At 35.8% G+C, this 25,237-nt stretch overlaps 1 protein-coding gene across 1 annotated transcript in view; it reads left to right on the plus strand.

Moving 5' to 3' along the window:
* Positions 1–23,949, plus strand: part of MYOM2 (myomesin 2) — a 76,846-nt gene extending 52,897 nt beyond the window's left edge. Inside the window, exons 24-38 of the mRNA XM_030945190.1 lie at positions 10–116; positions 1,783–1,827; positions 2,307–2,443; positions 7,202–7,346; positions 7,458–7,517; positions 8,955–9,022; positions 12,752–12,865; positions 14,185–14,272; positions 17,314–17,352; positions 18,029–18,134; positions 20,136–20,299; positions 20,640–20,676; positions 20,799–20,821; positions 21,653–21,708; positions 23,549–23,949. Coding sequence (XP_030801050.1) covers positions 10–116; positions 1,783–1,827; positions 2,307–2,443; positions 7,202–7,346; positions 7,458–7,517; positions 8,955–9,022; positions 12,752–12,865; positions 14,185–14,272; positions 17,314–17,352; positions 18,029–18,134; positions 20,136–20,299; positions 20,640–20,676; positions 20,799–20,821; positions 21,653–21,708; positions 23,549–23,875 — 1,516 coding nt within the window. The 3' untranslated portion in view covers positions 23,876–23,949. The remainder of the gene's footprint in view (positions 1–9; positions 117–1,782; positions 1,828–2,306; positions 2,444–7,201; positions 7,347–7,457; positions 7,518–8,954; positions 9,023–12,751; positions 12,866–14,184; positions 14,273–17,313; positions 17,353–18,028; positions 18,135–20,135; positions 20,300–20,639; positions 20,677–20,798; positions 20,822–21,652; positions 21,709–23,548) is intronic.
* The last annotated feature ends 1,288 nt before the right edge of the window (positions 23,950–25,237 follow it).

Raw genomic sequence — 25,237 nt, forward strand, 5'->3', positions numbered from 1 at the left:
TGTTTTTAGTTCTAAGCTGTACTTCAAAAATCCTGATAAATCAGACTTGGGAACTTACTCTATCTCAGTTAGTGACACAGATGGGATTTCTTCCAGCTTCGTTATGGATGATCAAGGTAAGGTCCTCACAATTTCAAATCTTTCTGCACTGTATCACCTCAACTGCACTAAAAATTGCCCAAGGAAAAAACAGAACAGAACCCTAGAACTCTCACATTATTCCCTATGCATTAAAGAAAAACAAAAAAGAACCCTCAACAGGCTTTGTGTGATTACTTATTTTTCTGATTATCATAATAATGAAAGCTGGAATAACTTCAGGCAGCATTTTCTAGATAAAGATAAAAAGTATTGCAAATTAGAATTGTTTTCATTATGCTGGGATTATAATGATGTTTGTAAATACCCCTTACACTTTCAGTTGTGCTTGAGGCTCTAGATGCAATTTCTCATAACTGAGATGCAGGAAATTAGTGAGAAAAATGATGATGCTTTAACAAGGTCTAAATAGATTGGGTCAAATTATCATTTGGCTTGCATATATGTTAGTTTTGCTTTATTTTATTGTAGCTAATTTTTTTATTGGATTCACAATTAATTTGCTTCAGTCTCACTTTGTTCTATCATTGAGAAATGCTGGCATAAAAAACAAAGATAAAAATTTGCTGCTTTCCTAGTTCTCAGCTGTAATTGCTCTGCCCAGTCCCTCAAGTATTAAAATCCTTCTGCTTCTCAACCTACTAAGCCATTTAAGGAATCACAGTGAGAAACATGTCAAACCACCCTTTCCAAGTAGGTGTTGAGAAGAAATCCATGTTCAGGGGAAAAAAAAGTTATCCAGGACATGGAAGATTTATGAGCCATTATGATGAGAACTGCCCTTTGGCTAAGTTTTGAAGCATCACTCTGAAATCATTCTGTAGATCTTGTCATCATCTGCTCTAGCTTTGAATTTTTTTTTTTGTATAAAGCACTGAAGGTGTTTCCCATCCCATACTTCCCCTAAGTCTTTTCTGATCATATATCACTGAAAATTACAATTTTATTTATACTGGATCCCTGCACAAGTATCAGATTTTTCATCTTAACACTGAAAACCATAATTTCACTGCCCATTTACTCTCTCAAAAGCTATAACTTCTGTAATTTTGCTAAGTCCTCTATCATGTCATAAATCCATGCTAATTTTCTCTGGTCTTTACATTATCTGTAAATTTGGAATTGGCAGTAATGTTCATTTTCCAAATCTTTATTGATAATGACTATGATAAATAGGATTAGTATGAAAATCTAAAAAACTAAATTCAAGACTCTCACACAGCCTTCATGAGGATTTAGTGCATTAACTAGAACTTTCTGTACTGTTTTCAGACAAACCTGCACTCAATCTTTTTTCATGCCACAAACAAAATTTTCAGGAACAGTCTGAGAAAGGAAGTCAGGGCATAAAGGAACCTTATACACTGCTTAGAAGCTATGGTTTCCCATCTTTCTTTTGTATTGCTATTTTAAAGTATAAAATAGTTTTTGGCCTTTGTTTAGATTCCCTTGCATAAGAGAGTGTGTACTAAAATGCATGCAATAGGAACATTTGCTAAATCCATGTATTAGAAGTTAAGTTTCTTAAATCTTTTTTTCAGTCATTTTTTTAAGAGATGTGTATTTATATACAAGCTTTAAGGAGATAACTTTGCTGATGCTGATATTTATTTTCATGAACACCCATTTGCTGTCTGTATTTTTCAGAATAAATTAAAATGTGAACATTTTTCTTATTTTCAGAGTTTGAACGTTTGATGGCATTAAGCTATGAAATAAAGAATCCAAGTAAGTTGAAGATCTGAATCTATTAGACTCTTCTAGAAGGAATATAATTACATACTAATGACTGTAGTCCCAAAAAGATTCTTCCTGAGACAATGGCAACTTCATTTTTCATGGCAGTTTCACTGAGCATGGAACACCTTGCTTATTATCTTTTACTTTCTTTAGAAGAATATTAGTTGCCATCAAATAAAATCATCGTTCCTAAATGTCTCAAGTTTACCTTTGACAATACATTATAGATTGTTACTAGCAAAATCCTTACACAATGTACACACAGTAAGCTGTACATTCTCTTCTCCTTTTGAGAAATTAATTTAAAGATCAGCCAAAGACTGCATTAGAGGACTTTTCCCTGTGTATAATTTATTTGATACCCAGAAATCCATAAATAATAGGGAATTGCTAGTATTTTACTATGATATTCCTATTTCTCACAAGGTTTCATGAACTACTGATTTTTGATTCTTTTCTTTTTGTAGCAATACCACTGAAATCAGAGTTAGCTTATGAGGTTCTTGATAAAGGAGAAGTTCGTTTCTGGATTCAGGCTGAAAGCTTATCTCCAGAGTCTACTTTCAGATTTGTCATTAATGATAAAGAAGTTGAAAACAGTGACGTAAGTATATAATGAATACTATACGTAAGTGATTTTGTTTAAGAAACCTTCAGGTTTCTATTGTTATTACAGAATCATAGAGTTATTTAAGTTGGGAAAGACCTTTAAGATCATGGAATCCAACAATTAACATGACACTGCCAAGTCCATCACTAAACCGTGTCCCTAAGTGCCACATCTACTTGTCTTTTAAATACCTCCAATGATGGTCACTCAACCACTTCCCTGGGCAGCCTTCTTCTTTCAGTGAAGAAATTTTTCGTAATATCCAATCTAAACTCCCTTGATGCAACTTGAGGCCTTTTCTTCTTGTCCTATTGCTTGTTACTTGGGAGAAAGGACTGATCCCAGCCTGGGTACAACCTCCTTCATGCAGTTGTAGAGAACATTTATGGTCCTCCCTGAGCCTCTGTTTGTACAAGCTAAACAGTCCCACCTCCCCCAAATGCATCTCACAGGACTGGTGCTCCTAACCCTCACCAGCTCTGCTGTCCTCTGGACACAGTCCAGCACCTCAGTGTCTATCTTGCAGTGGTGAGCCCAGAACTGAACACAGGATCTTGAGATGTAGTGTCATTAGTGCCAAGTACAGTCCCTGCTCTGGTGCTGCTGGCCACACTGTTGCTGATACAGGCCAAGATGCCATTGGCCTTCTTGACCTCCTGGTCACATGCTGATGGCTCATGCTCAACCAGCTGTCGACCAGCACCTCCAGGTCCTTTCCCACTGGGCCACTTTCCAGCAACTCCTCCCCAAGCCTTGTTTTGACCCAAGGACAGGACCTTGCACTTGGCTTTGTTGAACCTTATGCAATTGGTCTCGAGCCAATTGGTCTCTATTCAACTTGTCGAGATATCTCTGCAGAGTCTTCCTACCCTCCAGCAGATCAACACTCCCACCCAACTTGATCCCTTTTTCTAGATAATTATTAAATATGAAACAATATTAAACAGGGCTGGCCCCACTGCTGAGCCCTGGAGAACATAGTTTGTGATATCTACCAAATGGATTTAACTTTATTCACTACAACTTTGCCCCTGGCCATACAGGCAGGGGCTAGTGCTTGTGTCCAAGCTATGAGCAGCCAGTTTCTCCGGGAGAATGCTGTGGGAAACAGTGTCAAAGGCTTCCTGGTATACAAAATCCACGGCCCTTCCTTCATCCACTAAGTGGGTCACCTTGTCACTGAAGGTTCTCAGGTCAGTAAAGCAGGACTTGCCTTTCCAAGCCCATGCTAGCTGGGCCTTATCCCCTGGTTTTCCTGTGCATGTTGCTTGGTGTCTCTCAAAATGTATCCACTTCTTTATATTCCCTGGCACTGAGATCGGGCTGACAGGCTGACAATTCTCTGGATCCCATAGCTTAATATCATGTTATTAAGGTGTGATAATACCTGAAAAGAAGGCTATTCTATAACTCTATAATATTTTTCAGTATAGAATTCCTGTTGCAAAGTGAGCCCATTCATACTGGAAAAAGAGTTGGACTCTATCTATTCAGAAGGAGAATTTACACCAAGACCAGTGTTAATCATAAATATTTTAGAAAAATAGCTCAAGAAAATGTCTGCTTCAGTTTTGGATTCCAAACCAACAAGACATGCTGTTCCCAAAGACTTTCTGAGGCTGATATTAATAGTTTTATGTATAATGTGGGAGGCACTTGACAATGCAGCAGCATTTGTAGACTTAAAAAATTTATATGGTATCACTTTCTATTTTGTTTTTTAAATTTTGGAGTAGAAACTGTGCATTGAGCAGCTACATAGAGATGAAAGGGTAGGCCACCAGCTTCCCACATTACTACAGCTCTAGGAAGACCTCTCATATAAAGGGGCATAAAAAAGGATGGGCTGAGAAGAAAGTAAGGTCATGCCTTTGCAGGGCACGAGTATGGTTCATCTACAGGCCATAAGCCCAGCACAGGAAATATACTTTCCTGTGAAGACTTCATCTCCATTGCAGCTGTTTGAAAGATTTGGTTCGTTCCTGAGAATGCAAATCCTGGTTTGGGTCAGAGAAACTTTTTCAGCCTTTTTATACCATAGAAAGGCAAAGACCATTTATTTACAAATTGACGAGTGGAAGAAGAAGTATTTCTGAGTAAAATAATTATCTGTTTATCTTTCTTTAAGAAGTAATAAATCATAGCGCTGAAAATCTGAATGTTTGTGCCTAGGATGTATTGAAATGACAATACTTTGTCTTGGCAATGTTCATGGAACAGAATGAGCTATTTTTAGCTTGCATATGTTCTGGAAGTGTTGACATCAGAAAAAGTCTTGAAACGAAGCTGCATTATTTCACCTCTTTAATTAGTAACCCACAGGTGACATTTATGTTTGGAGACAGATGATATTATTGTGGAAAGTCACATAAAAGCCTAATATTTATGATGCCCATAAAATCATTGAACTTCATCTTGCTGCATAATGGCAATAGTTAGAAGCCTAATTGCACTCTAAAACCTGTCTGGAGACTGGGCTACAGTCACTGAACATGTTCAATAGACCATTATGCTGGTGAATTGTGGCCTGATTCATGACATTGGCTGAAGTGATAAATTTTTCCTGCTAGGTCCTAACAGGGAGGTTTTTTGGTAAGAATTCAAAATAAGCTTAAAATGGAATGAATTGAGCCCCATTTACTCACATTTTATTTTAATATTTTAATATTTTTTAAATAAAACTAGAGGATAAAACAAAAAGTGTCATAAAGAATCAGATTAAAACATACATCTTGCTTTTTTTTTTTTAACTTTTCTGCTTCTGGCAAAATTTAATTTAATGTTCTGCCTGGGAACTCTTGAAGTAAATGCCAGTGTAGTCCTTGACCTCTGAGGGGAAGAGGCTGTAAGCAAGAATTTGACTTTTGCACATTGAAATTTGCACTTTTTGATAGTTTAGGTAAGTTTATTAATGCTCTTTTTAACCTTCCTCACCTATCACCTTAACTCTTACAGAGGAACTCTAACACATGTGGATTTTCTACTTAATTTCCCAATTAATTTTATCTTGTCTTATTCTTTGACATTGTATCTTTGCAGTATGTATGGGAAATTGTGTATCCAAGTTAACATACCCTTAAAAATTATTATTATTCTGAAACCCTTAAAAATTATTATTCTGATCAATCTGTTAGCTGACTGCTTTTTCAATTCCACATATTTTCTTTTTCTTCATTCTTCCATTACCCATTACTTCCATTAAGATTTAAAATATTTATATATTTGAAAATGCCAGTACTGAATGCTAAGTATCTTGACTGTGTGACACTCTTCTTCCAGACTTGTTATCCATACAACAGTGAGTCTGTTTTTGAGGCTGGCCAAGATCCATTCCTCAAAGCTAAAACAGTTATATCTGTGGGGTCATTCCTACTACTTTTGGATCTCAGGGAACTTAGAAGTTCTTCCATTTCAATAAGATTCTAGAGAATTTAATAAGTAGTAGTTTTACTAGTTTTTTTTTTACGTTTCTTTTTTCTTCTCCTTCCTTAAACTTATCTATTTCTTACTTTAGTACCATTTTTTTTTACTTTTGTAGGCCAATAAAGAGGTTTATCAAAGGATTCTATTTATAAGATATCATGTCTCCTTTTAACAGTATGTGTAGTAAATTTAAAAGTAACAGGGTCTATAGTAATTCATTGCATATAACTCCCAGATGGTGACATTTACTGTTCTGTGCAGTCGTGGCTGGAAGTTAGTATGTAATATCCTTGGCCACATAGTTTACCTAAAAGTATTCACCAAGAAACTTCTATGGGTTATCTTTACTTAGCTTTAGGAATTTGTTAGTTGAGATTCAAAAAACATCACTGTCAGTGGGGGACATAGTCTTCATAGTTGTATTTCACTGAATAAAGGAGGATATTAGTAAAACATGGTTGTATCTAAAACAGTACCTGGAAATTCTAACACATATTCTGCAAAGATTGTGCAATACTAACTTGTAATTTTCTGTTTCCATGATGATGCTTGCCAATAATTTATCCTTCTGGAATATTTAATAAAAAGCAAACACGTAAAGAATACAAACAGTGAAAAGCATATTTAACTTTGAATTCAAGTCAATATTTGGTGCTTTGTGTATTCTGCAAACACTTAAGTGGGTAACTATATATCCTGAGAGAATTATACCTCTCTTTTGCTGGACTTGGTCAATCCCTTTTGGGTCCCAGAAACTCTGTGGGGTTTGCTCAAGTTACTTTTCTCATGGTTGTTTTCTTAAAGTGTTCTTTGAAAATTTCCTAACATTAAATAAGAAAATAATTTCTTAGGAGAAAATAAGATACACTATTGACTACTATATATGTCTCAGATATTTAGTAGGGATGACCTTTTAGATTTGGTGTGATCTTATTTGAAGATCCATATTTAATATTTCCAGTTGTTTCTGGACTCTGCAAGGAATAATCCTTCTGCCTAGCAAACCCCCTTGTTGAAGCTGTACTGCAGCTAAAAGCTGGCTGTTAGGCTCTTCAAATATGCACAGTGCCATAAACAATTGTTTTCAAATACAAACCAGCTATATTATGATGACTTGAGGATTCCCAATGCAGCTGCACCCAGAGGTTTCTGTCACCACTGGGATCTTATTGCACAAGAGTAAATAAAAGCAGAGTTTTCTTCCCTTTGTTTACAATTAAAAGGACATGAAAGAGGTTGACTGTAGGTGAAGGAATATAACTCATAATTTATTCAATAGGAATCATAAGTAATTTGCACTATGCTAAAGTACTTATTTGTTTATTTCAGAGGCATAAAATAAATTGTGACCGTTCAAATGGCATTATAGAAATGGTGATGGAAAAATTTACAATTGACAATGAAGGTACCTACACAGTACAGATCCAGGATGGAAAGGCCAAAAACCAGTCCTCATTAGTTCTCATTGGAGATGGTATGTTCACTGAAACATTGAAGTACTGAAACTTTGATGACGAAATGAACTTCAATTATTTGAGTGATTTTGTGACTAACTCATATTTAATTCACCTCTTCTAAAATTTAGCATTCAAGGGAGTATTGGCTGAGTCTGAGCTCCAACGAAAGGAATATCTCAGAAAACAAGGTAAGCTGGAGCAGATTGGTGACTTCAGGCCTGGTTTGCAGCTGATGATTCATCCCTGGGGAATGCTAAACACTTATATCTTCTGTTTTTTATTAGAAGATATTGTTCAGTCTTAGGAGACACTTGAAACCTTGGCGGATCTTATTTTCCAGCATTGTCAATTTGTGACAGAACCTTCACTAAGCAGAGAAAAAATGACTTCTCACAAGAGGTTATCTTTGCTCAATATTCATGAGAAGTGTGCCTACTGTAGGCTCCAGTCCAACAAAACATTTAATTACATTTAGTTTAAGCATACAAGTTGTCTGCTCAGTATAATTGACAGAAGAGTAGACAGACAAGACAAGAAGTGTCAGATAAGGAAGATTAAAAGCTTGACCCAATGGTTTCTATTGAGGCAAAATTCCAGGAACTAAATGTATATTTGTTGCATAGTTGCTATACAGTTGTAAAGTTTGTTACATACTTGTTATCAATATTGCTTGCAGCTGAATGAGAAAATTCCAGTTGGATATCTAATTTAGAATTCTCTCCCTATGAAATCCTTAAAAAATTGAACTTGAGCTCTAGTTTGTAAATTTCACTTGTAAGCAGATGGCTTTCCAGATGAAAGTAACAATAATAATTAAAAACTTTTTTCCTAAATATCTTAAGTATTTCCTAAATATCTTAATATCTTAGTAAGATTCTGTACAGAAAAAATGTAATTCTATTTTTTGAAGGCTGTTTAAAATTGATTTAGGAAAGAAATAATACCACTTACAGCATAAACTGACAAAATCTTTCAATACTGAATTATTTAAGTCAAAGTCTTGGACTTTGCAACTTCCCAGGTTTGGGTATCAGAATTAAGGCCCCTGATCCTGCCATCACAAAGACATGTACATTTATTGAGATAAGTAAACACAATAATTTAAAAAAGGCATGTATGTCAGGAAATTTTCATCAGGATGTATTTCTTTGTAGGTTGGGACCTTCATGGGGAAAACGAATATTTTCTGTTCTGCCTGTAATATTTAACACGTTTTTAAGCTTTACATTATTTGGGCAAACAATGTTTGATGTGTTGTTTTTACATTGAATACATTATTTGGATGCTTGTTTGTAGCTACTTTGTTTCTTTCCTCTGCTTGGTTGGCAATTTGACACAAAGATATTCAATAAAGTAATTTTTCTCACTCACGATTTTATATTTTGGAAAATTACTTGATTTATACAGATTCAGAGATGAGATTCAGGTTCCTAAGCTGTAATGTAGACACTGGGTAATTATGATAAAAACTTGCAGGATTTTCCTTCTAGTTCATGGGTAGTTCAGGAGTTCCCTTTTGTTCTTGTGTAAGGATGTTGAAATTGTCATCCTTTTTCTTTCTTTCACGGTTTTTTCCTGCTAATCTTCATTCTACAGCATTACTTTAAGATTGTTTTATTTCTTAGGTCCTCACTTCTCAGAGTTTTTGTATTGGAACGTTACAGAGGAATGTGAAGTTTTACTTTCTTGTAAGGTAAGGAAATATACTTGAAATTATTTTTTAGAATATGTTGAGAAATAATTGAGGTAGAAAAATGTAAAAAATTACTTAGATACCTTTAAAACCAAAAGTTTCATATGAAAACTATTTTTTATTATTTGGAAAATTTGAGTATGAAAATTTCTGATTTACTATTCTTCAGCAGTAGTGTTAATGAAAACAAAAAAATTATAGGAAATTTCTAAATGTATTATTAGGTGGTCCAATTGTTTATAAAAATTATGAGCCATAAGAATAATTTACACAAAATATACGTCCCTTAAGATGTATCCCTTTTCTTCTTCCTTAAAAATGGCTAAAAAAAGCCAGAGTTCAAAATCTTTCTTTACTCTTTTCTCATTTCTCTTATAAAGAGTCTGTTATTTAATCAACTGTAATCAAATGTGCTACAAAGACTTCTAGAATTAAGGTTATAAAAGATGATTTTAAAATTATTTTTGGCTAATGACTTTTGAATCTTAAGTAATGATAATGTGTATTGATTTCAGTGTACCTTCTGCTATTAACATCTTTAAATGCCTTTCTGAACAGATAAATTTTCATTTGTTTTGCTCTTCTAGAGTGACTAATTAGAGGTCTGAAGAACTAAGTAAATTGAATTCAGGCATCAAACTCTTCTTCATTCTCTTTTCCTCTAATATGGATTATTTTGTATCAATTTTCTCCTCTTCTTTTGAAAAACTTTTGACTTATAATTAGACTAACTTGAATCATTCTTTATGAGCAATTTGCATGCACGTTTGTGAGATTTCTTTTTTTTTCCTACTCATTAACTAGGACACCCTTAACCTCAATTCCCAGCAGAACTGACCTGGTGGTGAAGCTGCCATTCCATGTGCTCACATTTTAGGGCTCAACACTCATTAGTTAACACAGTACCTTTGCTGGAGTACTTTATAATCTCCACATGCATGTGCCTCAGGCATGAACCCTGCTTATCCTTTCATTCACATGGGGAATTAAATGTTGCTGAACCAGTTATGCTAGTGTTAATTCTCTACAAATTAATCTGAAATTATCCTTCTTTCATTGACTGTCAAGCCTATTTATAGCACTGAAGCTGTGAAAGGCTGAGCATCTGATTATTTGCTTTTCACCAGTATGCTTTTTGTTCACAAGGTCAGAACATTTTATGTAAATGAAATCTAGGATGTGGGCTGCTTGCACACTCATCATTTTAACTATGCTATTGACCTTATAATGTTTGTTACTGTTAGTATGTGACTGGCTGTTAGGTTCACATGGAACTGTTGTTTATGGCTGTTTAACTTGTATTTATACACAGGAAGAGTTTGAAAAACAAAGCCTGGGTTTGTCCTTCAAACTCCAGACACCTGACAAACAAGTCATAGTGTGGCCACTCCACGCTATTTCTGTGGTAATAAAAACAATCAAGGAATAATCTCTGCCATCTCAGGCCATATCGTAATATTGGACCCAGGTCTCTTCCAGGCTCTGTTTACTGCACCTCTGCAAAAAAAAAAAAATTGTCAGGGGAGTTCTTGCCTTTTCTAAGAGCCTGGGATAATGTGAAAGAAGTATCTGTAAGAGAGGACATTTTACCTTGGCTATTTTAAAAGCCATTGCATGGCACAGGGAAGCCAGGAAATCATGTCAACTGGAAGCTTGCATAGGGCAAAGGACTGACTGTATGATCCAGGCCCATAACAGGAATGATGTAGAAATATGGATGGTGTTAGAAAAGAGTATAGCAAATATTACCTCACATATCCCTTATTTTCTATATGATTGGGCCTGACTGACTTTGGATTGGTTTAGTATTTAATTGTGAATTAGCTGGGATTGATGACCATGTTCTTGGTATTGTTGCCCGTCAATGTCAGTGGAACACAATTGTCCATTTGAAAGATAATTTGATGGTGTTTGCTTTTTGTTTTTTGTTTTGTGTTTATTTTTCTTCATATGCTAGCAACTACTGTCATTTTACTTCTAGTAATTCTAAATTTCAGAACATTCAGAAGCTACTTGCTCTTGCACAACTTTGGCCCTTATTTGTACTGTGTCTGTTAAAAGCAAGATTTTTGGTGTGTGGCTAAACAGTGAAAAACATAACATTTCATAGTAAATGCCAACATGAAATAACTTCAGCACTGCAAATTGCATGTGTCTGAAATCAGTCTATTTATTGTCAGATTGAGTGCTAACAGTCTTTGATGAAAAATTGTTGAAAAGCATTAAAGGCTCGTTCCTTTGGGCTTTGTTCAAATAAAATTGCCACTCATGTCATAGGACTACAGGAACAGCCACTTTGTAGTTACTGGTAAATGTAAAATGCTGCTCACTTTTCTTCAGCAAGTCATTGCTTTGGGCCAGGTGGTGATCTCAAATACTGTCAGAGATCCATAGCAACCATGCTGGCTATTATGGAAGAATAGATGTGATTAATTTGAGCTTGTTTGATAGAGATGGCTAGGAATGAGTATAGAAGACCCTCTTATTTGTCACCTTTACAGAGAGCTTTCATAGAGCTGTTCCTCTATGGAATGACTTCTCTAATGTAAAAGGGTTAGAAATTGGTGCATGTTTTTTTCCTTCAAGCAAGCCGCTTGAAAACTATTGCAGACCTATATTAAGTTCCTGGCTGCCCTCTAGTCATTTGTTCCATTTTTTGCCTTTTCTTTAAGGAGCCTTTTTAAAACAACTGCCTGGGGACTGAGAAATATCTTGCCAGCTCTGTCTTTCTACCAAAGCCACAATGACTGTGAATTCAGGTTACACATGAAAATACCATTGCACTTTTATGACTTTTAGAAGGATATGGGGATGGTGATGTCAAATAAACAAGTGTTTTTGAAAGTGAGGGTAAAAATATATGGGGTTTCTAAAAAGACCTGCACTTTTAGCTTCTTTGAATTCACAGTTTGAGGTAGTTTATCCAGCAATACTTCAAGTGTATCCAATATACAGTTTTTATATCAAAATTAGAGCAGTACTTCAGGTACAGCTGTAGTCTATTTAAGTGTTGTTTCAATGAATTGCTGCTGCAACCTCAAAATTCTTGCTTTCAAACAGCTGTTCTGCATATGCACTATGTTGTTAAGCCTGTTTTTGTTGGGAGAGACTGTAATTTGTAAGATTCCTCAGGTCTTTGTCTGTCCTATAGGACTCAATGTAGAAGGTGAGTAAAAAAGGATTTTTGGTGCAGGTCACAATTTTGAAGTCTTGGATGCTTTCAGAATAGTGATTTCAGTTGCTTCCTGCAACTTATCCACGGGAGACATTGCTTAGGTAGCTGGGATAAATCTCCAAATTGGCCGAAGACTAAGATAGGGCCTGAGTTCTGTGTTACAACTCTCTGGAGTCACAGGGCAAACACAAAAAGATAAAGTAGAGTTCAGAAGCTCTAATATGAAAGATACTTCTTCCACAGCTATCTCTAGACAAACTAAAAGCACAGAGCAAGGGTGAAAGACCATTTAAGGGAAGAGATTGCCAGGATTTTCTTTAAGGATTTTATGGGGCTCTGAAATTTGTAACCTGTATGCTGTGCTGCAAAAAAAACACTGTAGGACTAAGACTTGCTTAGTAGGACTTGGTTGAAATTGGTTTTCGTCTTAGCTTTATTTGACATGTGTTATAAAAAAAATGGTTTCATATGTTGAAAGTACCTGTGTGACTTCCCACAGTGCAATACATTTCCTCAGGACATAGCTAGGCTTATGTGCCTTTTCTGTTGTACAGGTTGCAAACACAAAGAAGGAGACTGATTTTAAGTGGTATAAGGATGGTTCTGGGGTTGATGTTGAGGAGCTGCCTGATCTGCAGAAGGGAGAATGTCACCTCAGTATTCCCAAGGTACTGTATCGCCTGCCGGTTACAAATGACAGCTTCTGCTTGACGCACTGTAGATTTGCCAGACAAAGCAGCAAGTCAGCTATCATGATTTTTATGAACAATTGTAAGAAAAGACATATTTTCTACTCTTCAATTAGCTGGTGAATATCTATTGCTAGCAAAAAGTATCTGTTTTTTTAATCAGCTCAGAGTTCATGCTTAAGTTGCTTCAGAGACCTTGGGTGACCTGTACCTCATTCTTTATTATTACTCCTTAATTTTTCAACTTGTTCAAGAACCTAATTTTTAACAGTGTTTCAGTTTTATTGCCTAAAATTAATAAGTTTGAAGTTTACAGCTTCTTAAGATTTATCTTTATGCAAACATGATAACCCAACTTCTATCTGAAACCTTAACTTGCATAGTTGCTGCCTTTGTGAAGTGACAAAACCTACCAGAATGAGATTTTCTGCTTTCAGTAATTACATCTAAATTGTTTATTTATTGGCTTCATATTCTTCTAATTTACTTCCTTCATTTCCCTTGAAAGAGGATACTGACTTACTTCATTTTTCTTGAGTATACTTTCTTGGGGAGGGTGGTTTCTACTTGTCTTGGATCGCTCTTGTTACTTGTCATTAAATTTTATGATATTTCGGCTACGGTTTATGAGCTTCTGGATTTGTATAAGTCTAAACATTAAGTCATCTCCAATCTATATATAAATGTTTGTATATTTTCCTTCAGATTTTAAAGAAATTGAAACAAACCCACAAAACCCAAAAATCCCTACTGCCTTTAATGCAATATCCCTGTGATAGATTTCAGAATATAACTCTGAATTAATTATTTACTTAGAATAATTTGACTATAGTTCCTGCTTGAATGCAAGCAGCATGAAGGAGCTGGTGTTACAAGATACAGATTTGCTGTTATGATTTACATAATTCAAAAAGTAATCATTTTTGTTGAAGAAAAATTAGATTTCTAAAGTTTGTGTAGGTTGCAGTTATGCCTTGTTACATCTTACTACAGTGCTTGTAATTTCTACTGACCGAGATCAATCCTGTCTTTTTGGAACAAGTAAAAAAACCTCATGGTTTCTAGAGGAAATTGAACTGAAATCAGAATAAGTTTTAGGCTTAAGAACTAAATGTATCTCCATTAAAAAAGCATGAACCAGCCATTCATAGCTTCTATCTCCTCTCTGGTAAGATTATTTATCCAGAAGACAGTAGAATGTATGTTGTTTTATTTAGAAAATTGTGCAGATGTTGAGCAAATCTAGTATTAGTAGTATTATCAAGTTTGTCAGTAAATATCTTGTGTTTTCCTTGCAGCTGTCTCGCAAAGATGAAGGAGTTTATAAGGCGACACTATCAGATGATAGAGGTCATGATGTATCTTCTCTTGAATTATCAGGAAAAGGTAACATTCAATCTACTGTAATGGAATAATGATCTCCACATGTTCTCCAGAGGTGTCAAAGATCTATCCTTGCAAAAGGCAAATTTGCATCTATTTTTAGCATTCTTTGAATTTCATTTCTCTTATGTTATAGAGACCTGAACTGCAGATCATCACTTTAGGAGGGGTGACACTGGGCATTTTTGTGATTAATCTCAAGCATTTTGACAGGCAGGAGATGGAGTATGTTTCTAACCAGACAAGACACTCTATTTTATAGGAGATCACTCTCTCTCAGGTTTGTTAAGCTTTAATATCTACAAAAAACCCTAAAGCAAAAAAAATGCTATGTTCATGTGGGACTCTCAGTGGGGACCAAGTGTGCTTTTGATTCTAAATTATAAAACTGTTCTGTGGATTAGTGTCAGCTGGCATCTCAGCCCCACACAGCCTCTTGCTCACTCTCTTTCAGTGAGATGGGGGAGAGAATTGGAAGAAGAAAAGTGAAAAAATCCTGGGTTCAGCTAAAGATGGTTTAATAGGTAGAGCAAAAGCTGTGCATACAAGCAAAGCAAAACAAAGAATTCATTCACTGTTTCCCATGGGCAGGTCGGTGTTCAGCCATCTCTTGTAAAGCTGGGTTCCATCACATATAACAGTGACTTGGGTAGACAAACACCATCACTTCAAATGCTCCTCACTTCCTCCTTCTTCCCTGAGCTTTACATACTGGGTATGATATCATATGGTATGAAATGTCTTTTGGGTCACTTGGGTTCAACTGTTCTTGGCTGCGTCGCCTCCCGACTTCTTGTGCACCCCCAGCCTCCTCTTCTTGAGGCAGTCTGAGGAGAAGAAATAAAAGATTTCCACACTGTACACACACTTCTCAGGAACAGCTAAAACCTCCCTGTGTTACCAACACTGGTTTAGTCAGAAATCCAAAAGACAGCACCGTAAAGCTGCTATGAAGAGATTTAACTGTATTCCAGCCCAACCCAGTACAATTTCTGTCCCTTATTCCATACCAATTATTGCACGCTCAGGTCCCACACTTTGCAATATATTCTCATTAATCACCTCCTCCCTTTCTGCCCTTTGATATTTACACAGATATTTCCTTAGTCTATGGATTTGTGTATGTGTGTCCTGACCACTGGAATAAGCAAAAGGTTCGGTAGGTCTCCCTCATATGGTCAGGGCTTCCAGTGACTCTACTTCAGATATGGCAAACTGTGTTGTACAGCCTGAAATGTACAGTGAAATGCCTGCTTAGAGAATTCTGTGGGTCCAGGAGGCTTTGAAAATGTCAACCAGCAAAACCTTGAAAACTGCCCTATTAAACCAGAAAATGGCTCTCCTAAGTGGTGGAGTTAGCCTCGAAACATAAAGGATAAAAAGAGCAGTCAAGCAGGAGCAGGGAAGACTGCTTATTCTATGGGGCAAGTTACTTCAAGCTCAGTATCCACTGACATTCAAATGAAGTTAAATGCAAATAAGAGACTTTCAAATAGATGCATGATAGATATTTAGAAAAGGTTTGGTATATATCAGACATCACAATGAGATACAGCAATTCTATTTACATTTAATATTTTTTCACTTAAAAGTATCTGTTTACTTTGACCCTGAGATGAGCTCAGTTGGTTAAAGCATAGTGCTAATAATGCCAAGGTGGTGGGTTTGATCCCTGTATGGTCTATTCACTTAAGACTTGGGCTTCAAGATTCTTGTGGGTCCATTCCAACTCACAATATTCTGTGATTCTGAGTGCATAAAAAACACTGATCTGTTGCCAACAGGAGTGAATTTTAGTTAACTTTGGTGAAGAGTGCTTCCCTGGATATATTTGCTTAGGTCACACCAAACAGGCCAAAGTGAATCTAGATTCATCCCAACCACATGTAGACATTTGTGCTAAATAATGAATATTTTTTGCCCGGCTCCTAATAGGAAGAGAAAGATGTGTTAAAAAATTAATGCAGCTAAACAGAAATCTTAACATTTCTTTTCAGCAGATGGAGGAAGTATCTGTAACAAGAGGAAAAGATGAGTATCAGGCTGAAGTCTTAAGCTGTGGTTTATTGCAGAAGGCTGTATTATCAATTGATAGTCTCCCAGGCGTTTTTCTTTTGCATAAATTCTGCCCATTATTTTCTAAGAAAAATAACCCGAGCCTCATTCAGACAGTATGGTTAACATAACCCTACCTTCTCAGACATCTGTAATGTAAGATATATATACTAAGCAGTTAGTGTCTTTATGTCAAGGTGACAGTAGAAGCATGCTGGAGATTGCAAAAAATTATGGAGCTGGATCATCATTTTTTTAGCTGAGACAAAAATGTGCATGTACAAATCAATACAGAACAAATATATAAGTAGTATTTTCTGAACTTCACACATTTCTCTGTCTTCTATTTTCATAAAAATTCAACAATGTTGAATAAGCATCCTTCAGACTTGACTATACATTCTTTAGACTATGGTGGTTCTTTCTTTTCATCTTACATGTGTCATTCAATATTATTCTTCTGCTATGAATGGGTCCCTCACTCTTGTGCCCTTGTCTCTAGGGTTCTCTCCTGCTGCAAACCCATCAGTTCTGTGATATTTCAAAAGCTTGATATGATACCTGCTTTATTTCACTTGCTGTTAAAGGACTTTATTTCTGTCAAATGCCACCCTACAGCGAGAAGGTGAAACTGTTTTCGCCAAGAATGAGATAATTTCTTTTTCACTTGCACTCTCCTTTGAATGTGAACTATTCAGCTTTAATAACTTTTTTCTTTTTGCTGGCCTAAGGGAGAGAGACAAAGATTTGGCACCAGACAGCTGACTCCACAAAAGGCTGAGATACTGAGTGACATAGCACAGAATTCATATGCTGTACACAGACGGTTTCCAATTTGTCTTGTACACCTGTTGCAATTTAATGGTTTTCTTTGCTTAAGGATATGAAGATTTCCCATATTGCTTTAATTAAACTGAACATGAAAAAGCTATATTCTGATTGAAATTTGATGGTACATTTTCTTACTTTTTTTTTCTTTCTCTCTGCAGTTTATGATGATATAATGCTAGCACTGAGTGGAATGAGTGGTAAGTAAATGCTGTCTTGAATTTTCGTGTAGTTTTTTATTTTGAAGTCATGTGAGGCTGAGACGGGAAACTTTTCTTTTAAGTGGGAAATCTCTGAGAGTCCCAATGGGATGGCATTATTAATTTTCTGAACAGGCAGTTTTGACCTTGCTAATTGTCACACTTAAAAGGGAATAAAGTATTATTCCACCTAGCTTGTTTGGTTTAGATACTGTGAAATTGTTGCAGCAATAATTTTCTTCCTACTTTCCATCAGTAAGTGAACCTTGATATAGAGAGGAGGAGGTTCTGAATCTGTTCCCAATGAGAAGCTGTTTTTTCCCCTTAAAGAATAGGGTTTTCACAAGAATAAAATTTTTACGCAAATAGAATCATTATACTACTCTTTCATACTACTCTTTCATGGCAATTATATGATTAGATTATTATTTCACAATGGATCTTGCCAGTCATGATGCTTGTATATGACAATAAAGTCATAAACTTATGCTGAACTTTCACCTGATATAAATCAGCAGATGTTCCCTGAGAGGTATGACAATTGTCTCTGTGATACTTGAAAATCATGACCCAGGTCCTGAATTTTCTTTTGTCCAGACAGCACAAATAATCCACGCCTCCATTTCCTATTCATTCCACTATCTCTCTTATTTGATCCACTTATTCTCTAATCTAGGTAAGTCAGCCTCTCCACTGAAGATTCTTTGCACTGAGGAAGGAATAAGACTCCAGTGTTTCTTGAAATACTACAATGAAGAAATGAAAGTGAGCTGGTGCCACAGGTAGATGAGAATATTTTAAAGTTGCTGATAGTTTTCCACTCTCATGTTACATTAATCTTTGACTTTGGAGACAGTCAAATAATCTATATACAGGTAAATATGTGTTCAAATGTTTTGTTATGTCAAGCCCTCACTTGTTTGAAACTGCAGTTAATATTTGAAAGGATTTTAAAACGTTTCAAGAAGTTTCAACTTCCACATTCTTCAGTGAACTGGTCTGACTCAGACAGGAATAGTCTGGCTTATCAATGTGTTGTCCTAGATTTGCAATGCTTTCTATGAAGACAGGAACACAATCAGAGCATCAATTATTAATTGCATTCAGGGAGCTCAAGAAAACTTCTGCAAGGCTGTGCAACTGTATTTATATGTCAGCCTACATATTTACAAAGTTCTTTTTCTTTCATAATAGTGATATGAGTGTGATGACAAGGAAAAGAAAAAAAATTTGCCTCTGCCTTGTACTGTATCTGCTTGAGTTTTAAAAGTGACAGTCTATTTTACTATCCATTTCATAGAAGTATAAAAGTAAAGAATGCTACATGGCTATTATGGAAATATAATATTATTATAAATAGTATATTTTTATATATATATATATATTATTTACATTTACATAGAGAACCCCCTGATGATTTAAGATTTTATAATGTCTTACACTTTGATTGTCTTGAAGATCATTGAACAGAGATTCTGAATCAATAAAATTTCAATTATTATATGAATACAATGACTATAATCAGAGCTGTTAAAGGTAAAAGAGCAAAACCAACCAACCAACTGACCAACCTCTCCTAACTTAACTTCCCATCTCCTTTAAATGGAGTTATAGCATTTTTCCTGGAAAATTGAAATGCTACACCACCCATGAGTTTAAGTTTCTTTTTTTCACCATGTACATTTCTCACTCGCATTTAATTATCCACTGTCTTGCATAGCATGAAATACAATAGAATCCTAGATCTACTATTCATCATTACTCAGGGCTCTGTGGGAAACATTGTATGTAATATATTTTCTAATATATAGCCATTTCTGTCCAGAAATCTAATTTGGTAGGCTGAACTCAATGAAGTTGTCTTAAAGAAAGGAAAATGATAAAAATACTTTTTCACCATCAAAATAATTCTAGCTATGAAGTGAAATCACTTCTGTCTAGGCAAATAAAATGAGTGATCAAGAAAAAGCTAAAACTGACTTCATTTATAAAAAATTCTAGCTAAAGATGCTTGGGGAGGAAGAATGGTAAGAAGTATTTCTGTAGTTAATGAGTAAAAGAAGAAAGTTCTCTTTGAGCCATTGAAAATGATCTGGTTTATATGCTCTCATTAAATAGCTTCTTCTATTTCCTCTGTTCATGACAGACTGTGGACAAGGAGACCACCTGATCTGAATCCACAGAGCATTTTCTTTTTCCTTAACTAGGAAGTGATGATAAGTCAAGCTAATGTCATTGTTTTTTAAAAAGTTTTTATTACTTCTCTACAGTGAATAAATTTTTTCTTGTTTTTTTAAAAACCAAAAATGTACTTTAACTTGATGCAAGAGTAATTTTACACAAACCTTTCTTTAATTGATTTTTGAAGTTAATGAAATACATCTTTCCTTCATCAAAAAAGGTGATTTGTCTATAACTTACAACCCCTATGTAATATATTTTACTGTGTATGAAGTGTACAGAACCCTAAGCATTTTCACACAGAGTCATGTATGTGCATAAAGATGTAAGCATAGCTCTGTGTGAGGAGGGTAGGAGAAGGAGAAAAGGGTGAACAAATGAATCTTAGAAATGAAAACTCAAGCTAATATTTTCAAAGTGTTAGATACTCCCTCCCAAAAGCAAAGAGTATTCTGGAAAAATGAGCCCTTTAGTTGCAATCTATCTATACCTTGGGAATACTATGTTATCATTTGTGACTTTTTTATAGATGGTTTCCTATGGACAACATGCAGGAAAAGACTCAAACTCGTCTCTACAAATCTTTTTTTTTTTCCCCCCAGGGAATCTAAGATTTCTTCTGGTGAAAAGATGAAGATTGGAGGTGGAGAAGATGTTGCCTGGTTGCAGATAAGTGAACCCACTGAAAAGGATAAGGGGAACTACACCTTTGAAATCTTTGGTGGCAAGGAAACCTTCAAACGCACACTTGATCTGTCTGGGCAAGGTATATTTATAAGATCCGATTTGTATTGCGCCTTTTCGTAGATTATGCAGATTTTGAATAGAAGAATTAGAAGAAATAGAAGAATTACTGTAAAAACAAATAGTCTTTGATCAAAACCAGTCACAGCTAAGTTTTATAACTGCTATTATCTTTTTAGTCTTGTATCTGTTTTCAACACCAGCTGCATTAGTTTTCAAGGGTCTGGTTTCTAATTGTGCTACTGTGTGACACTGTACAGGTTCTAAAAGGGATTTTAACATGGGTATGTGTTTAAATATTTATTGAGCCCCAATGCAAGTTATGTTCATGGAAAATAACACTCTTGACTGTTTGGTTACAGCTTTTGATGAGGCATATGAAGAGTTCCAGCGACTCAAGTAAGTGCTGCATCTTTTGTATTTTAATGCCATAACAACAGCGTCAGCTGTGTCAAAATATATTTTATTATTAATTTAATCAATAACATTATATGTTTCTCTTTCTTTCTCAACAACTTTAGGGCAGCTGCTTTTGCTGAGAAGAGTAAGTTTATTTTACATTTTATCATAGGTGTTTTACAATGTGATCTAGTGTTCTTTTTAAAGCATTCATCATGATAGGCTGCCATAACTTACTGAGTTCTGTGGCTGTACAAATCCTCTGTTAGCACAATATATTGCAATAACAATAGTAATTTGTGGATTTAGTTGTCTTTAATTGCAATGGAAATGCTCTAAACACTTCACATATTTTGTAAGCCTCCACTGTATCTTCTTGTGTCTGCAGAGATTTGGTGAAATGTGAATTGTGTGTCATACAAGGAGGTGTTGAGTCTGAAAGCTGCTGAGAATACTGAGTATTGGGATCTATCTATTAAGTAAAAAATTGTCTGCTGCAGCCTGCTCTGCACTGCTTGCTGAGACCCAGACTGTGGGGAAGCTCGTTACAGTTAGGGACTGTAGGAGTACTGGAAATTATATCAATTCCCTGGTGATGACATGATGCTTCTGCCCACAAAGTCCGTGGCAGAACAAATTTTTCCTTAGATTTTGGATATCATCAAGATGCTAAAAGCACCCTCCTTACTTTGCTCTGGGCCCAAAACATAAACTGTCAAGCTCAGCAGTACCTTCAAGGTTGTTATGTGTATCAGTTTAGAGTGCTGTGACAAAATCTTGGCCAAAATAATCTAAAGGGACTGACTATTCAACACATTAAACTCCTCCCAACATATCACAAAAATTGTATTTTTTTTAAAGATAAAAAAAAAAAGGCAGAAAAAAAGCCGTGAGTCATGACTCCAAAATCATTAAGAAATGAGTAATTTTGAGGTCTAAACTTCATATGATCACCATATTTTTCTTTAACTCCTAGATCGTGGTAAAGTCATTGGTGGTTTGCCTGATGTCGTTACTATTATGGATGGGAAGGTAAGGACAGCTTTTGTCATGCTGAGCAGTGAGGGGTTTACTTTGATATCAAAAGGTGAGGGAATACAAATGGTTTCGTGAAACTAAAAGCAGAAGGAGAATAATTTTATTTTTAGTTCAAATCCATAATTTCATGAGTAGATTAGACCCAAATTATCTAAAATGACTGTGGAATATATCTGATAAGTTTTTAATACCAACTTATTGAGACTTGATTAATTATTATGATTTAATTATTAATTTCTCTTAAATGACATCACTTTTGAAAGCAATAGTAATGAAATGTTGCTCATGTTACAAAAAGGACTGAAAGAATAAAACTCACACTATTAGACAAATGGTTATTTTCCCAAAATTTTGTTTTTGTGTTTGTCTCATCAGTCCTTTAAATATTTTATAGTAAGTCTAGTTCCTGTATGCTATTAGTTAACTTTGCCTCCTACACAATATCACTTCAAAAATACCCACTGACTTAGCATGCCACTACATTTTACCCCCAGTATGTAAATCTTCCTTCAGCATTCTGACTTTGGATGCATGAATTGTCCAAGACCACTTCTATTTGTGAACATATGTGGCTTTTGATCACTGAAAACTTCTTCCTGTTTTATTTTTACTCTGAGTTATATCACACCTATTCAGTCATCGTCAAGCAAGAAAAACATTCCTCAAGTATGTTCATTCCCTGAAGGGGAATGTGGAGAGAATATAAGGAACAATTCTGGTAGAAATTGTCAGTTTGGGGTTGTTAACAGTAGGGTTTTTCTTTGTTTTACTTTTTCCTGTTTTCTTTTTTCTTTTCTTTCCTAACACAATGCTGCATATGTTAAATTCTTAAGGTGACTTTTTCTAGGGCCAAATTTTGTGCAGTGAGTTTTCAGCAAAGGTAAACAAAGTATGGGCTAAGCAATCCAAATTCTCAGATGTTTCTTTCCTTTTTTCTGTGATCACTGTACCTAAATACATGACGTTTACACACACACACTTAGAGGGTAGTCAAAATTGGGTTCAGCAGTACATCTATAAAAATTTGGAAGAATGCTCATGAAAATTTTACAAGCTCCTCAAATCTCAGTTCAGCCATTGAGAAATGCTAAGCTGCCAGGATGGTCCATTAGATAATGTCAGCTATTTTCTGAATATGCTTCACATGCATGTAACATATGGCCAGGTAGGACAGTACTGTGAGCAGCCCTGTCTAGTGAAAGATGTCCCTGCCTGTGGAAGATATCCCTCCCCATGGCAGGGGGATGGTAAGCAGATGATATTTAGGGTCCCTTCTAACCCAAACCATTCTATGATTTTAAGAGCATCTTACCAGTATGTATGTATTATTTATTCTTCATAAAGTATTTCCACTTTTCCAGTCAGCCACACCTGGAATCGATGTCCAGTGATTCATGTTATGTATTCTATTTTTAAGTGATTTTTTTTAATCATCTCAAGCAATAACCTCAGGAGGCCTTGGTCAGAAAAGATTTGCTCAGTTCTCCTCCCTGCTGTGTACAGGGAAGCTTCAAGGATGTTTTTAAAACTATCATTGCCTGAACCTCATGTCAGACTAATGGGTTGTCAGGAGTCTCCTGCAGGCAGGACTGCAATGACAGTCCAACTTACCATCTTCAGACACTGCAACCCTGAGGCTATTACTGTATCACAGCTACTGGTGAGATGGTGGAAAGTCTGAATCAAGGGAAAAATAAATATTAGGGACTCTACTTTTCAGTCTTCAAGAATATGATATCGTGTCTTAGTTTAATTAGCTAAGAATAAAATATACTTAAAAATAATACAGAGGTTAAACAAATACTGATCTCAAACTTCTGTTTACCTCCCTCAGACACTGAATTTGACCTGTACTGTATTTGGAAATCCTGACCCTGAAGTGGTTTGGTTCAAGAATGACAAGGCCTTTGAAATTGATGAGCACTATGCGTATTCACTGGAACAAGGGAAATACGCCAGTTTAACCATCAAGGGGGTGACTTCAGAAGATTCAGGCAAATACAGCATCCATGTCAAGAACAAGTATGGTGGGGAAACAGTGGATGTCACTGTAAGTGTGTACAGACATGGTGAAAAAATGCCTGAAATTAAGCCTGGCCAACTTGCTAAACCTAGGCCAATACCACCATCAGAAGAAGTCCTCAAACCTGAAGGCAAATGAAGATTCTGTAACAAGTGAAACTTCATTCTATGTTTGACAAATGTAATAGAATACATGAGCTGTATTTGAGCTATTGCCACACAAAATTAGTTGGTAATGTCCAAAGGGAAACTGAGTTTTTAAGTTTGCTTAGGGAGGTAGCTGTGCAGTGGTGCTGTACACATCTGCAACAACCTCATTTTGAATGCATATAATTGAGTAAGACTTGCAAACAGTGAAAAGACAAATTCCTGCCAGGGGTTCCCATATGAAATGGCAAGTTCCAAAACCTACAAACCTGCAGTAAACTTTTATTTTTGCACTTGTCAATCCTCTGCAAAAAACCCCCAAAGTCCAAGCAATCCAACAAGCCTCTGAGAACAAATGTCCTGCCAGTAAAGGTGGTGAACTGCAGTTAGATAGATATTCAGAGATGGTCCTTTGGGCTTTGAAGCCCTTAGTCCTGTAAGTTTAGTGAATAGTCTTGCTTCAGTAGTGATACTCTTGTTCTATCAATAGTGTGACTTTAGTAGACTTTTACAAATGTTCACTCTTTACTCACTGAACCATAGATCTCATGATCATATTTTGTTTTTCCTGCTCTGTGCTAATAAAACTTTAAAAGTCACCTTCGCTACTCACTACTCCAAATCACGCCTAACTAGTTCTATTTACTCTTCTTCATTGTTTAATTATTGCTTATTGCACAATTTCACAGCTGGTAGCATGTAGACTATCGACTTTCAATAAAGAATGCAAATTATGGTTAATCACAGTCACTGGGTGGCACTTGCAACATTAATTTTACTTTTTACAATGCAGGTCAAGCTTAAACTGGCACCAGAAGATATGTATACAATTCAGTTACTTAAAATAATTATGTCTTTGATTCTCCTCTCAGTGAAAAGAACAAGGGAGCTTTTCCATGGGTGAAGTGATGCTCTTCTAGGCAAAATTTTCAATACATTTTTATGGTGAAACATTCAAAAAGGATGAGCATCAGTTCCTCGCATATCTCTCATATGATACATAATTGAGTGTTTGCAGGAATGGCTTTTTTGGATCAGGTTCCCTGTTCAATAAAAAACCACCTCTGTACCTAGAAGTTTTGTTCCTTGCTATGCAGCTTCCAGCAGAGAGTTCCGATGGTAAGTAACACTCGTGATGGACATTGAAGGCAACCCTCCTCTCTTGTGACTTCTTCCAGTCTCTAGGATAAATGAGATGAAAAGGGAGCATTGTGGGAGATGGGAGCTTGGATGAGGGGTCACATGAAGAAATGGCACTGCAAAATCTTCACTGAAGAAACTGGATGAAAGAGTTTGGCACAAGTATACAGACTAGAAATTTGTGTTTGGGGGTCACTGCTGAAAGCTGATGCTA

This window comes from Camarhynchus parvulus, chromosome 3, assembly GCF_901933205.1.
Source record: "Camarhynchus parvulus chromosome 3, STF_HiC, whole genome shotgun sequence".
Taxonomy (NCBI): Eukaryota; Metazoa; Chordata; class Aves; order Passeriformes; family Thraupidae; genus Camarhynchus; species Camarhynchus parvulus.